General features: G+C 46.1%; 1 protein-coding gene across 4 annotated transcripts in view; it reads left to right on the plus strand.

Moving 5' to 3' along the window:
* The window catches only part of HCFC1 (host cell factor C1), a 41,170-nt gene that overhangs the window by 18,374 nt on the left and 8,704 nt on the right, over nucleotides 1–14,092 (plus strand). For all 4 annotated transcript variants that reach the window (XM_060763194.2, XM_060763196.2, XM_060763195.2 and 1 more), the window contains exons 16-21: nucleotides 219–439; nucleotides 3,005–4,754; nucleotides 7,689–7,861; nucleotides 10,704–11,247; nucleotides 11,456–11,821; nucleotides 13,903–14,021. In XM_060763194.2, the coding sequence (XP_060619177.2) occupies nucleotides 219–439; nucleotides 3,005–4,754; nucleotides 7,689–7,861; nucleotides 10,704–11,247; nucleotides 11,456–11,821; nucleotides 13,903–14,021 (3,173 nt within the window). The remainder of the gene's footprint in view (nucleotides 1–218; nucleotides 440–3,004; nucleotides 4,755–7,688; nucleotides 7,862–10,703; nucleotides 11,248–11,455; nucleotides 11,822–13,902; nucleotides 14,022–14,092) is intronic.

Here is a 14,092-nt window from a genome sequence, read left to right on the forward strand (position 1 = left end):
GCCTCACCCTGTACATTAATTTTTTTGTGTCATGTTATTGCAGGCCTCTTTGAGTCCCCATGGGAGAAAGGCGGGTTAAAAATAAAATGAAATAAATACAAATAAATAATACATAGGCAATGCTGAGGATCTAGTAGATTTAGGGTCGTAGGTATTAGTGTGCTGTGCAAAATACAACCAATTGTGACTTTGAAACCATTTTCTATCTGCTATTTCAGGTGTAACGACCTTAGGCACTGTAACAGGCACAGTCTCAACCAGCCTAGCTGGGACTGGGGGCCACAATACCAATGCTTCTTTGGCTACACCCATTACCACTTTAGGGACAATCGCCACGCTTTCCAGTCAGGTCATCAACCCAGCTGCCATCACTGTCTCCGCAGCTCAGACCACCTTGACAGCAGCAGGAGGCCTGAGCACACCCACCATCACCATGCAGGTATGGGATAAGTTGGCTGTGGTGGTCTTCTTTGGAGATTGAAGGGTCTGTGTATACATGGAAATCAAGATAGCATAACAGAGGTGGTGGACAGCTGATTCAGGACAAAGAGAAAGTGTGTGTGGGGGGGGGGGCAATACCTTCCAAGATCCTCTGAATACCTTGTCAGGCCTCGTCAACTTGGGGCCTCCAAGTGTTTTGGACTTCAGCTCCCAGAATGCGTGACCATTGAACAAGCAAGCAGACTAAGGCTTCTGAGTTAGTTGGAGTCCCAAACATTTGGAAGGGCTGCAGATTGTGTAGGACTGCCTTAAATCGATGATAAAAGCAAATTATATTGTGGCTATATTTGGGGCAGATATCATAAAATCACTCGAGAACATAGGGAGCTTGAGGCTATTTTTCTGCTCCAAAACCTCCAGCATGAACTGAACTGCTATGGGTCATAATTCTCTAAAAGAAGGAACGCTTTCCACAGACACACTTAATTTTGCCAGAATTCAAATTTTCCCAAAACTGAAAGGGCTATTATTGTCATACTCTTCTTGTAGGCTTCCTAAGAGAATATGTCAGGCTGGCAGCTCTTGAGAACAAATGCCAGTCAGAGCTTGGGAAAGGTATTGTTCCATTTCAGGATTAGACGGTCTCAGAGCTCAATCCAGCAAGCCTTAGTGTCTTAATAAGTGGCTGGGTTGCAGGAGGAAAAATCTGGAAGGTGGCTAAAGGGCATGTATTCTAGTGAGGGCACGTATGAAGGAGACAAGTGAAGGAGGACTTGAGACCTCCTAAAATTGTGATTGAGTCTCACATTTGTTTTTAGGGTATGCATGTGCATCTTAACAACAGTCGATCTGCTATGACATACAAGGCATAGCAGTTCCACTTGCAACTCTTAAAGCAGAAATGAGCAATGTAGGGACCTCCAGAAAATGTTGGACTGTATCTCCCATAAACCCCAGCTTTTTCTGGTAGAATAATAGGACTATTGTCAAAGGCTTTCATGGCTGGAATTGCTGGGTTGTTGTAGGGTTTTTGGGCTATATGGCCATGTTCTAGAAGCATTCTCTCCTGACGTTTCACCTGCATCTATAGCAAGCATTCTCAGGTAGTGAGGTCTGTTGGAACTAGGAAAGTGGGTTTATATATCTGCAATGACCAGGGAGGGACAAAGAACTCTTGTCTGCTGTAGCTAGGTGTGAATGTTTCAACTGACCACCTTGATTAGCATTTGATGGCTTGGCAGTTTTTTGTGTGGCTTGTTGGTGCCTGGGGGAATCTTTTGTTGAGAGGTGATTAGCTGTCCCTGATCGTTTTCTCTCTGTTGTTTTGCTGTTGTAATTTTTAGAGTTTTTATAATACTGGTAGCCAGATTTTGTTCATTTTTATGAACCAACCTGGACACAGCATATTATTTGAGAACACAGAAATTCTGGACCACTCAAACAACCACCATGTCAGAGAAGCCATTGAAATCCACAAGCATGTGGACAATTTCAACAGAAAGGAGGAAACCATGAAAATGGACAAAATCTGGCTACCAGTATTAATCAAGGTGGTCAGTTCAAACATTCAGACCTAGCTCCAACAGACAAGAGTTCTTTGTCCCACCCTGGTCATTCCACAGATATATAAACTCTTTTTCCTAGTTCCAACAGATCTCACTACCTCTGAGGACGCTTGCCATAGATGCAGGTGAAACATCAGGAGAGAATGCCTCCAGAACATGGCCATATAGCCCAAAAAAACCTACAACAACCCAATAATAGGAGTATCTGTTGAGCAGCAATTGAAGGGCTCTTGTTTAAAAGAATCCAAAAAATGTGGTTGTGTGTAAAGAGTATTCAAATTTCCTGTAGATGCAACTGATGCACCTAATGTCACAGTTAATGAGTGTGTCCTGAGTTTAGTCAGCTTGCAGATTTGCATATAGCAAAAGACATGCAGTTGATGAGCTTTGCATGAGAGTAAAGAGTTCCAAAAAGTAGATGATGAAATGTTACAGTAATCGTGGTTACTAATCTTCATATATCTATGGGTTTCAGTCTTTTTACTTTACAAAAGGGTATCTTCTAAATCAGGCATGGACATACTTGGGCCCTCCAGGTGTTTTGGACAGCTTCAGGCCCTTTCCTTTTCCCCCTCAGCCGCTTGAGGACCTGAGGCTGTTAGGAATTGTGGGAGTTGAAGTCCAAAACATCTGGAGGGCCCAAGTTTGCCCATGCCTGATCTAGATTGCTGTCTTCTAAGGTCTGAATCCCCAGCATATCTGATGTTTATATCAAAGAAAATGTATTTCGGTCTGTGTGTAAACCACATCTTTAGTCTTGGGGTAGAATTGTCCTGAATGAATTAGTAATTTAAGAATGGAGACTGCTGAATCTTATTCCCGTAATATGAAGGTAATTCAAACACGCAATGTGCAGTAAGGAATGGTAGTGTTCTTCGTCTCATTCTGCATAACTTGTAGCATGCTTCTAAGTGTTACCTTCCCTTTGCTATGTGGTGTATCTTACTGAGGTGTCCGTCCTAACCCGTGCATATCTGCCTGTGTCTCCTTATCTCTAGCCTGTCTCCCAGCCCACTCAAGTCACACTGATCACAACGCCGAGTGGTGTAGAGGCCCAACCGGTACATGACTTGCCTGTTTCTATTTTGGCCTCGCCTACCACAGAGCAGCCCACGGCCACCGTCACTATTGCGGAATCAGGGCAGGGAGACCCACAGCCGGGCACGGTCACTTTGGTGTGTTCCAATCCGCCCTGCGAGACGCACGACACTGGCACCACCAACACAGCCACCACAACTGTCGTGGGCACTTTGGGTGGGCAAGCCCAATTGCAGTTTGTCTGCGATGGGCAAGATGGCAGCGGGCTCCAGGCCAACGGGAGAGTGGTGAGGGTCTGCTCCAACCCGCCATGTGAAACCCACGAGACGGGAACTACCAACACAGCCACCACTGTGCTGAGCGCCGTGCAGAAAGTGTGCTCCAACCCACCCTGCGAAACTCATGAGACGGGTACCACAAATACAGCAAGCACCTCTAAATCAGAGAAGGCACCCACGGATCCACCATGTCAAACGTTCCAGACGAGTTCGACTGGCACCACCATGACTGTGAAGCCCATTGTGGGCACCAGTCAGCGAGTGTGCTCCAATCCACCCTGTGAAACTCATGAGACAGGCACCACCAACACGGCCACCACTGCCACCTCCAACATGGGCCGGGGGCAACCTGATGGTGGACAGACGGAACCAGCGAACAATCCGTGCCAAACAAAGCAGACTACTACCACCAGCACCACCATGTCGGCAAAAGCAGACGTTGCAACAGAGCAGCCCTGCACGGTCCGAATGGTGAGCTTTGGGTCAGATGCTGGCACACCCAGTGTGGCCTCTGCCACCTCTGCAGCTCAGCCCAGTGAAAGACTACCAGCCCCCAAAAACCTCAAGTGTGAATCCCACCATACCCACACCACCAACACTGCCACAACGGCTCGGTCTCTCATGGGCCGAGGGCAGCCTGATGGCGAGTGGGTAGGATCTGCCAACCCTCCGTGCCAAACACAGCAGACGTGTTCCACCAGCACCACCATGTCTGCCAAAGCTGATGTGCCTACAAAGCAGCCGTGCACAGTGCAGAAGGTATCCCCAGATGGGGATCAAACACCAGCCCCGTTGAGCACACCTCACACAGCCCTCAAAGTGGACGCCAAGAACACAAGCCCACAGGTGTGTTCTAATCCACCCTGTGAGACTCATGAAACAGGCACCACTAACACCTCAACCGTTGCTTCGTCAAACATGGATGCCACCCAGCGGGTCTGCTCCAATCCGCCCTGTGAGACTCATGAAACAGGCACCACCAACACATCCACCACAGCTACTTCCAGTATGGCTGCAGGGCAGCAAGTGTGCTCCAACCCACCCTGTGAGACCCATGAAACAGGCACCACCAACACAGCAACAAACACCACCTCCAACATGGGTGCTGGCCAGAATGAGGGTGCTGGGCAGGGTCAAAGTACCCAGCAGGCGCCTGTTACTCAACCTTGTGAGACACAGCAGACAAGCTCCACTGGCACAACAATGACAACCAGCATTGACGGGGATAGCACTCAGGTTTCCAGCTCAGTCCTGGCGCAGAGTGGGGCTTCAGAATCAGGAAAGGGCCCCGAGGGAGAGGCTTCTGGCCCTGATGGCTTACCGCCCCGGAGTCCAACTCCCAGAGTGTGTTCCAACCCTCCTTGCGAAACCCATGAGACGGGCACAACTCACACCGCCACCACTGTCACCTCTTCCATGGGAACCAACCAAGGTGAGAGCACGCAGAGGGAGGGTGTTGCAGACTGTTGTTGCCATCATGCATTTAGATGTGCTAGCCCAAGGGTCCTCAAAGTAAGGCCTGAGGGCCAGATGTGGCCCTCCAAGGTCATTTACCCGGCCCTCGCTCAGGGTCAACCTAAGTCTGTAACGACTCGAAAGCATATAACAACAACAATCCTATTTCATCAGCCAAAAAGCAGGCCCACACTTCCCACTGAAATGCTAATAAGTTTATATTTGTTAAAATTGTTCTTCATTTTAATTATTGTATGGTTTTTAAGTGGTTTTTGCACTACAAATAAGGTATGTGCAGTGTGCATAGGAATTTGTTCAATTTTTTTTTTTCAAATTATAATCCGACCCTCCAACACTTTGAGGGATTGTGACCTGGCCCTCTGTTTAAAAAGTTTGAGGACCCCTGTGCTAGCCAGTAATGTTTAAACTGGGAAAAATTATCATTCTCTTATGGGTTGATCAAGGAAGATTAAAGGCGGAGGAAAAATGGAAGTGCAAACACTCTGAATATTTTCTGCAGATTGGGATGAGTGTTGATCATGTTTTAAGGTGAACATCTTATATACATTGGTGGTGGGGATCTCACACAGCTGGTTATTATTTTGCATAAGCATATCTGGAAACAGATGCCCGCAAAAGCTTCTCCAGTGGGTATGGGTTTTGTCATTGATGTGCTGTGGTGGAAATGCAAAATTATAGTTGGCGTACCAACTGCTGTGTCACAGTATGCAGATTTATTTGTGTAGATCTATATGCTGCTAGTTGCTTCCTGTCCTGATACTGACAACATAGTTATTTAGTAAATCCCTTCATTCTTGATTTTGTACATAGAGGAAAATTACTCTGATTTCTAGAGTAGCTGGTTTGAATCTTCCTAGAGAGTACTGACAAAGAAGCTTACCTTGAGAAAGCTAATCCTCGCGTATCGCGGCTGATCTTCCCTCGTGAAGTGTAACTGCAGGACAATGTTAGGGTCAAGTTCTGAGCTCTCGTTCAGTGCACACTTGAAGATCTTCTTGAAGTCTTGAGTTTGAGGCAGAAAAGCCCCCACTTGACCACATGTCAGGCTTTGAGTGGTACTTTAGGGACCAGTGATGGGGGCCACAAGCTATTGACCACCTATGTAGTCCACTTTTCCTGGAAAGAAAGAAGCAGTAGTCATTGGGTACAAATGGGGTGCCATGGGTGGGGGCAAAAACAATTTTGTCCATCCTCAACATTGATCTTTGAGCTTGAAAGTAATGGTCACCGAACTGGTGCCATTCTAAGCCAGTGTTTCTCAGACTCTCCTCCAAGTGTTTTAGACTTCAGCCCCTAGAAATCTTAGCCGGCTTACCAGCTGGTAGGAATTATGGGAGCTGAAGTCCAAAACATCTGGAGTAGTACAGTTTGAGAAACTGTTCTAAGCTATTGGCTGGCTGTCCCTTGTGAGATTTCATCAGAGAAATAAATGGCAGTAACTTATTATTTGGGAGTCCCCAGTGGTGCAGTGGGTTAAAGCGCTGAGCTGCTGAGCCTGTTGACCGAAAGGTCACAGGTTCAATTCCGGGGAGTGGCGTGAGCTTCCACTGTCAGCCCTAGCTTCTGCCAGCCTAGCAGTTCGAAAACATGCAAAAGTGAGTAGATCAATAGGTACAGGCGACTCAAGGCAGTTTACAGAGGCAACGATTCGATGCTCAAGAACATCATAAAACATTAATACAGGGTCCTCAAACTAGGGGCTGGATATGGCCCTCCAAGATCATTTATCTGGCCCTCAGTCAGGGTCATCCTAAGTCTGAAATGACTTTAAAGCACACAACAACAACAACAACAACAATCCCAACTCATCAGCCAAAAGCAGACCTACACTTCCCATTGAAATACTAATAAGTTTATATTTGTTAAAACTGTTCTTCATTTTAATTATTGTATTGTCTTAGGTGTTTTTTGCACTACGAATAAGATATGTGAAGTGTGCATAGGAATTCATTCATGTTTTTTTCAAATTATAACCCGGCCCTCCAAGGGACTCTGACCTGACCCTCTATTTAAAAAGTTTGAGGACCCCTGCATTAATACATAGTATAAAATCCAACAAAAGTAATAAAAACATAAGCCATTTGTGTCTCCTAATTAAAAACATTATCCATCTCGTCCAGTCATTTCCTATGTCTTTTACATTTCATTTTCAAACACTTGCTCGAACTGCCAGGTCTTGACTCTTTTCCGGAATGTTAAGAGGGAGGGGGCTGATCTAATGTCCCTAGGAAGGGTGTTCCATAGCCGAGGGGCCACCATTGAGAAGGTCCTGTCTCTTGTGCCCGCCAGACGTGCTGGTGAAGCAGGTGGAATCGAGAGCAGATGATCTTAAGCTCCTGGAAGGTTCATAGGAAGAGATGCGTTCGGATAGATAAGCTGGGCCAGAACCGTTTAGAGCTTTATAGGCTAAAGCTAGCACTTTGAATTGTGCCCGGTAGCAGATTGGCAGGGCACAAAAATGGTGCTGGCACATTATGCAGTAGGACTCCTCATATCAGATCGCTTGAGGAGCACTCTTCAAGTACATTGGCAGTAGGGTTGGGGTCACTTGTTTATAAAAGTTTCTTTAGGACAGTGGTTCTCAACCTGGGGTCTCCAGATGTTTTTAGCCTACAACTCCCAGAAATCCTAACAGTTGGTAAACTGGCTGGGATTTCTGGGAGTTGTAGGCTAAAAACATCTGGGGACCCACAGGTTGAGAACCACTGCCTTAGGATAATTAGAAATATGCTAATTTAGGCACCCATCAGTTCTGCTTGCAGTAAAGTACAGCTTGTCCTGCCTTTACCTGTGATGTTGCCCTTGTATGGAGCATGGGTATCAGCAGACAAAAATTGCATCCGGCTAGCCAAAGCTGTGGTTCATTGCGTAATACATTTCCTCTTTGCAGACCAGCCGCCTGCCACCAATGGCCAGCAGGGGGAGCCAGAGACAACGGCGAGCGAGAGCACGGCCGCCAGCAGTCCCAGCACTGCCCCCGCCGCCACCACCGTTCCCTCCACGCAGACCAGGGCCGTCACCACCGTGACCCAGTCCATGCCTCCACCAGGGCCCTCAGTGCCGGTGAGACTGACAGAGTGGGATCTGAACTGAGGATAAACTTGCCTTTGTATCTTCCTTTTTTCCATTGGATCAACCTGGATTTTGAGACATAAATGCCCCCACCTGACCACATGACAGGCATTGAAGGGGGCCTTTAACTAGACAAGTAATTAAGGCAAACTCAAGTTACCTCTAATTCATGTGGAGTCTCAAACGGGGAAAGTAAATTTTGGGGTTAACAGCTTTTGGGAGAAGGTTTGCATTTTTCTTCCTGCATTCTGTTATGCATTCTTCCTGCTGTACTTGTGTTCACTTGCTCAAATATGGCAGTATTAGAGAGTCAGGCTTTGGGAGAGGGGGTGCCAGCAATGGCTACTGGAAGCAGAGCAGCCAAGGCAGACATCACACCTCACAGGCTGAAGTAGTACATAGAAATGTCAACATTTGGACAAGAATTGTTGCTCTTTCCCACAGCTTTAATCATTTCATATGTATAAAAAGAAGGGCTGAAATGCTATGGAGTGAGAGTTGGGGGGGGGGAGGGGTCTACATTGTTAATTGCAGCAATAATATGTTTCATGCTAATGTCTATGCTTGATGTTTTTATAGTTTTAATGGTTATTTTCTACAGTTACATGTTATTGATTTGGATATGTGATATTTTTGTATATATGTGAGGCATTGAATTTGCCATTTATTATGTTGTAAACCACTTTGAGTCCCCCCAGGGGAGAGAAAAGCGGTATAGAAATGCAGTTAATAATAATAATAATAATAATATACAAGCTCTAAAAGGAGCCCTCGGTGACACAGTGAGTTAAACCGCTGAGCTGCTGAACTTGCAGACTGGAAGGTTGGCGGTTCAAATCTGGGGGGCGGGTGAGCTCCCTCTGTTAGCCCCAGCTTCTGCCAACCTAGTAGTTCGAAAACATGCAAATGTGAGTAGAGCAATAGGTACTGCTTTGGCGTGAAAGTAATGGTGCTTCATGCAGTCATGCCGGCCACATGACCTTGGAGGTTTCTATGGACAATGCCGGCTTAGAAACAGAGATGAGCACCAACCCCCAGAGTCAGACACAACTGGACTTAATGTCAGGGAAAGCCTTTACAACAGTAACAACATTATTTGTTTTGAGAGTGTTTGAACAACTGCGATCTCACAAAGATCCCAAAGGGATTCTTCAGCCACAAACCTCTGTCAAGATCCTTAAAAGCAGCATTACTCATAAATAATTAAGCAAAATTGAAGAGGCAACAGAATGTTGCCCTTCAAAGCAAAATGTGTCCCGAGTCCAAATTTTGGGGCATAGTCATTAAGCTGATTTCCAAAGAGAATTTGATTATCTGTGATGACGGGTGATGGAAGCTAAGAGCCGTAGCAAACTATTGGAAGCGAGAGCGAGCTTGTGCTCGAGCTCACTCCGAAGCCCCGCCTTTTTTCCCCCGAGGCTGCTCTCTCTCTTGCTAGTGTGCCTGTTTTCCCTTGCTAGGGAAGCGATGCGAGTGTACTCTCGCAGTTGGCAGAATTCAACTGTGAGCGTACGCTCGCATCCCTGCCCTCTGCAATGGAAAACAGGCATGCTAGCAAGAGAGAGAGCAGCCTCGGGGGGAAAAAAGGCGGGGCTTCGGAGCAAGCCCGAGCGCAAGCTTCTTATAGTTTGCTGCGGCATGAGCTTATGCTCGCAACGTTGCCCTAGCAAAGGGAAATAGGCGGAGAAAGAGGCGGAGCATCGCTCGTGCTGGCTTAGTTTGCTTTCGCAAAATCCTAGTTTGCTACAGCTCTAAGCAGAGTCAGCTCTGCTTATCATTTGGATGAGAGACCACCAACAAATACTAGAGGCTGTACGTTATCTGTCAGAGAAGGGAACTGAAAAAAACCCTGAGTATCCCTCACCTAAGAAAATCCTAGAAAAATCTTGGAGTCACTGTAATGATTTGAAGGCACAGTGACTTGAGAAGTTGACTACATGGACTTAGTCTCTTCTAGCAGGTTTTGTTTCTTGAGTTTCCTAATAGTTTTCACTATATCACATCTGGTTGGCAGCTCTTTTTCACTCCTTCATGGTTCAACCTTTCTCACTGCACTGTCTTATAATAGTAAATAAAAAAATATATCAGGGCGGTTTACACATACAAAAAGGCAAGCATTCAATGCCTAAGGTTAAGTATAAACATATCAAAATAATACACAATAAAGCAACAGTAATAGCAGTGAGCTTATGAAAAAGAATTAAGCATTGTGATGAAAAATCAAACATAACAATCCAATAAGACATAGTTAAGTAAAACATAAGTACAGGGTGAGGCAGCATAACTTCCTTTTTTCAAAACTTAATAAAACCATTATATGAATCAGAATTCTTTTTATAATGTAGGCACATACCTAAAGTTTTGTTTTATGTAGTTTTGAAGATCAAATTAGGTAGGTGATGTCCCACATTCTCCATACACTGAGTAAACCGATTTCTGGTGTTTGTCATGACTCTTGCCAGCATAGCAGGTGTTATGTTGGCAATTTCTTCCTGGATGTTGGTCTTCAAATCTTGTAGGGTCCTTGGACGGTTCACATAAACACAGGATTTCAAAAAACCCCATAGAAAAAAATCACGAGGGGCCAAATCTGGAGAGCAGGCCGACCACTCCAAATCCGCTCGAAAAGTAGGCCTCAACGGCAAAAGCATGCTCCTCACTGTTCCAACGCATGATGGCGACTGAACTGTGTCAGGACAAAACTGTATACTCCTGCCTCTCGAACGAGACCACTAGCGCTCCGCTACGTCTTCAACCGACTGAATGGCACGCATTTTAAAAGAAGCTATGCTGTCTTACTCTGTATAATAATGTCACCTCATTTCTGTTGCAGAACATCTCTTCGTTGTCCGATGCTCCTACAGAGGAAGCGGTTCCCCCTGCTGAAACTCCAGCAGCTACCAGCACAGATGACCTCACAAGGCCTCCTGAACCATTGCACCCTTCTGTGGGGGTACAGGAGCCAGTGGCAGTGGCCCCTGAGCCTCAGGAGCAAGCCCAAGCCCCCTCTGCCAGCCCTCCGCCGGCAGAAGTTCCTCCCGTTGAAGCCGCTCCCCAGCCAGATCTCCCAGTTCCTATGGAGGAGACACCACCAGCACCGCCTGTTCAGGAACCTGTGGCAATGGTGGTACTACCCCAAGCCACCACCGCTCCTCCTCCTCCCCCTCCCCCCTCAGAGGTGGAGCAATTGGCCCTGCCCCAAGAGCTGATGGCTGAGAGTCAAGCAGGTGCCACCACCCTCATGGTGACAGGGCTGACACCGGAGGAGTTGGCCGTCACTGCGGCTGCAGAGGCTGCTGCCCAAGCTGCGGCCACCGAAGAGGCACAAGCCCTGGCAATACAGGCGGTTTTGCAAGCTGCCCAGCAAGCTGTCATGGGTAAGTGCTCTCTTTCAGCCTCAGTCTGCTCTGTGGACTCTTGGGTACAAGTACTTCATTGGCCATCTTCCATGCCCATTTCTTTGTCCTGCCAGAACGGTGCCAGGTTTCTCATCCTCTTTTAATCTGATTCCTGGCTTTGTGTAACTCTTTGTCTCTTTTCTGTGACCCTTTCTGCCTCCAGTTCAATTGCCGGCTTCTTTTACAGGTTCTGGAGAAGCCATGGATACTTCTGAGACGGCAACAGCACAGGCAGAGCTACGTCACTTAGCCTCAGGGGCTTCAGAGAACCAGACCACCGCCATCCCGATTGTCCTCACACAGCAAGAACTGGCCGCCCTTGTCCAACAGCAGCACCAACTCCAGGAGGCTCAGGCAGCGGCCGCGGCGGCAGCAGCAGCTGCTGCAGCTCAGCAACATCAACCTCAGCACCCACTGCCTTCCCATCTGCCCACAGAAGCCCTGGCCCCTGCAGATAGCCTCAATGACCCAGCCAGCGAAAGCAATGGCCTGAATGAGCTGGCAAGCGCTGTCACCAGCACAGTTGGGCTCTTGCCCCCGACGCCTACAGAAAGTAAGTGGCACCACGAAAATATGCTTCTAACTTCACTGATCACACTGCAGTTTGGGCTGGGTTGTTTTTGAAGTGTTTTGCTTCATAAACAAATGCATATAGTGGTGGTTTCATTCTATCTTTGAAGGGGTTTAATTTCCTCTGAATGACCTCACAAGGCCTCCTGAACCATTGCACCCTTCTGTTGTCTTTCTGTGTGTTACCTCTCGAACCTGTCTCTCTCCTTCAATGCAGGAGAATCTGATTTGAGCATCAGAACCAGTTCAACACAAATTTAACTATATATAGTATTTATTTATCATGTCAGGAGCAAGCCAAACAGTTGTATTGTATTTTTTAACAAACAAACAGACAAAACACAAAGTTTGCAACTTGGTATCCGATTAGATGTCCTTTGACCAGTATCTGGCCACTTGGAGTGCCTCTGGTGTTACTCATAAGAAGCTCCTCCATTGTGCATGTAGCAGGGCTCAGGCTGCATTGCAGCAGGTGGTCTGTGGTTTGCTCTTCTCCACACTCGCATGTCGTGGATTTCACTTTGTAGCCCCATTTCTTAAGGTTGGCTCTGCATCTCGTGGTACCAGAGCTCAGTCTGTTCAGCGCCTTCCAAGTTGCCCAGTTTTCTGTGTGCCCAGGAGAGAGTCTCATTTGGTATCAGCCATTGATTGAAGTTCTGGGTTTGAGCCTGCCACTATATATAGTGTGACCCCTGTATATACAAGGGATACGTTCCTGGACTTTGTATGGTTAGTAGAATTGCAGGTATTAGTGAACTCCATTGAAATGAACCTCTAGCCCAGAGCTTTCTAAACATTTCATGTTGGCGACACACTTTTTATACATGCATCATTTCCCAACACAGTAATTTAGTTTTACTAGTACACGGAGGTTAATCCAACCCCTTATAACAGATACAGACACATCCATAAATTGTAATAATGAATTGTGTAGGGATGCAACATATCTCAAGAAAACCTTTCATCTCTCTCTCTCTCTCTCTCTCTCTCTCTCTCTATATATATATATATATAATTATTGTGTGCCTTCGATGGCTTCTGACTTAAGGGACTAAAGTGAGCCTACCAGGTTACAATCCCTCAAACTGTTGGAGGGCCAGATTACAATTTGTAAAAAATCTTGAATGAATTCCTATGCACACTGCACATACCTTATTTGTAGTGCAAAAAAACACTTAAAAGCAATACAATAATTAAAATGAAGAACAATTTTAACAAATATAAACTTATTAGTATTTCAATGGGAAGTGTTGGCCTGCTTTAGGCTGATTAGATAGGATTGTTGTTGTTGTGTGCTTTCAGGTTGTTTCAGACTTAGGTTGACCCTGAGTGAGGGCCGGATAAATGACCCTGGAGGGCCGTATCCGGCCCCCGGGCCATAGTTTGAGGATCCCTGGTTTAGAGACTCTGTCAGACAAAGTAATTTGGGAAGAGTTCCATAGAGGGCGTACCCGGCCCCTGAGCCTTAGTTTGAGGCCCCCTGTCTTAAAGTTTTCAGTGTCCTTGTCCAGCAACAACAAACACCAACTCCAGAAGGCTCAGGCAATAGCGGCAGTGTCACAATAGAATTTTAAAACAAGGCAGATACATACATATAAATACAGATTTTTAAAAAAAATGTCTCATGCTGATTTCACATAAACTCAGAGGTTTCTCAATAGGTTTGTGTGACACACTTTCGCACTGCAGCTGACACACTAATGGGTCACAACACACAGTTTGGAAATCACTACTTTGGAGTCTCTGATCTGAGTTTTTTTGATTAAGGCAGAACTCGATTCTGTTACCTGGCTTTTCTTCAGTGCCTTTATTTATTTATTTATCATACATGTATCCCGCCTTTCTCAACCCCGAAAGGGACTCAAGGCAGCCTTACAAAGGCAACAGTTCAATTCTGCATGTATACATACATCAGTGAATAAACAAAAAGATTAAAACCATCCAGTTAAAACATAATACTAAACAATTAAAGTCATATTCCAGGGGTGAAAAAAATCTCTTTGGGTGACAGATGATCAAATCTGAAGTTTTTTAATTATTCCTTTATTTTTTCCCTCCTTTTAGGCCTTGCTCCATCAAATACTTTTGTAGCCCCACAACCTGTGGTGGTGGCCAGCCCAGCAAAACTACAGGCAGCTGCTGCTTTGGCAGAGGTGGCTAATGGCATTGAACCAGCTCCAGTGGTAAGTTAAAGGAGATTGGGGAAGAAGTGGGGAGGCATGTTTGTACTTCCTGAAGCTCACCCACTCTTCTC

The sequence above is a fragment of the Anolis sagrei genome, chromosome 2 (assembly GCF_037176765.1).
Source record: "Anolis sagrei isolate rAnoSag1 chromosome 2, rAnoSag1.mat, whole genome shotgun sequence".
In the NCBI taxonomy this organism is placed as follows: Eukaryota; Metazoa; Chordata; class Lepidosauria; order Squamata; family Dactyloidae; genus Anolis; species Anolis sagrei.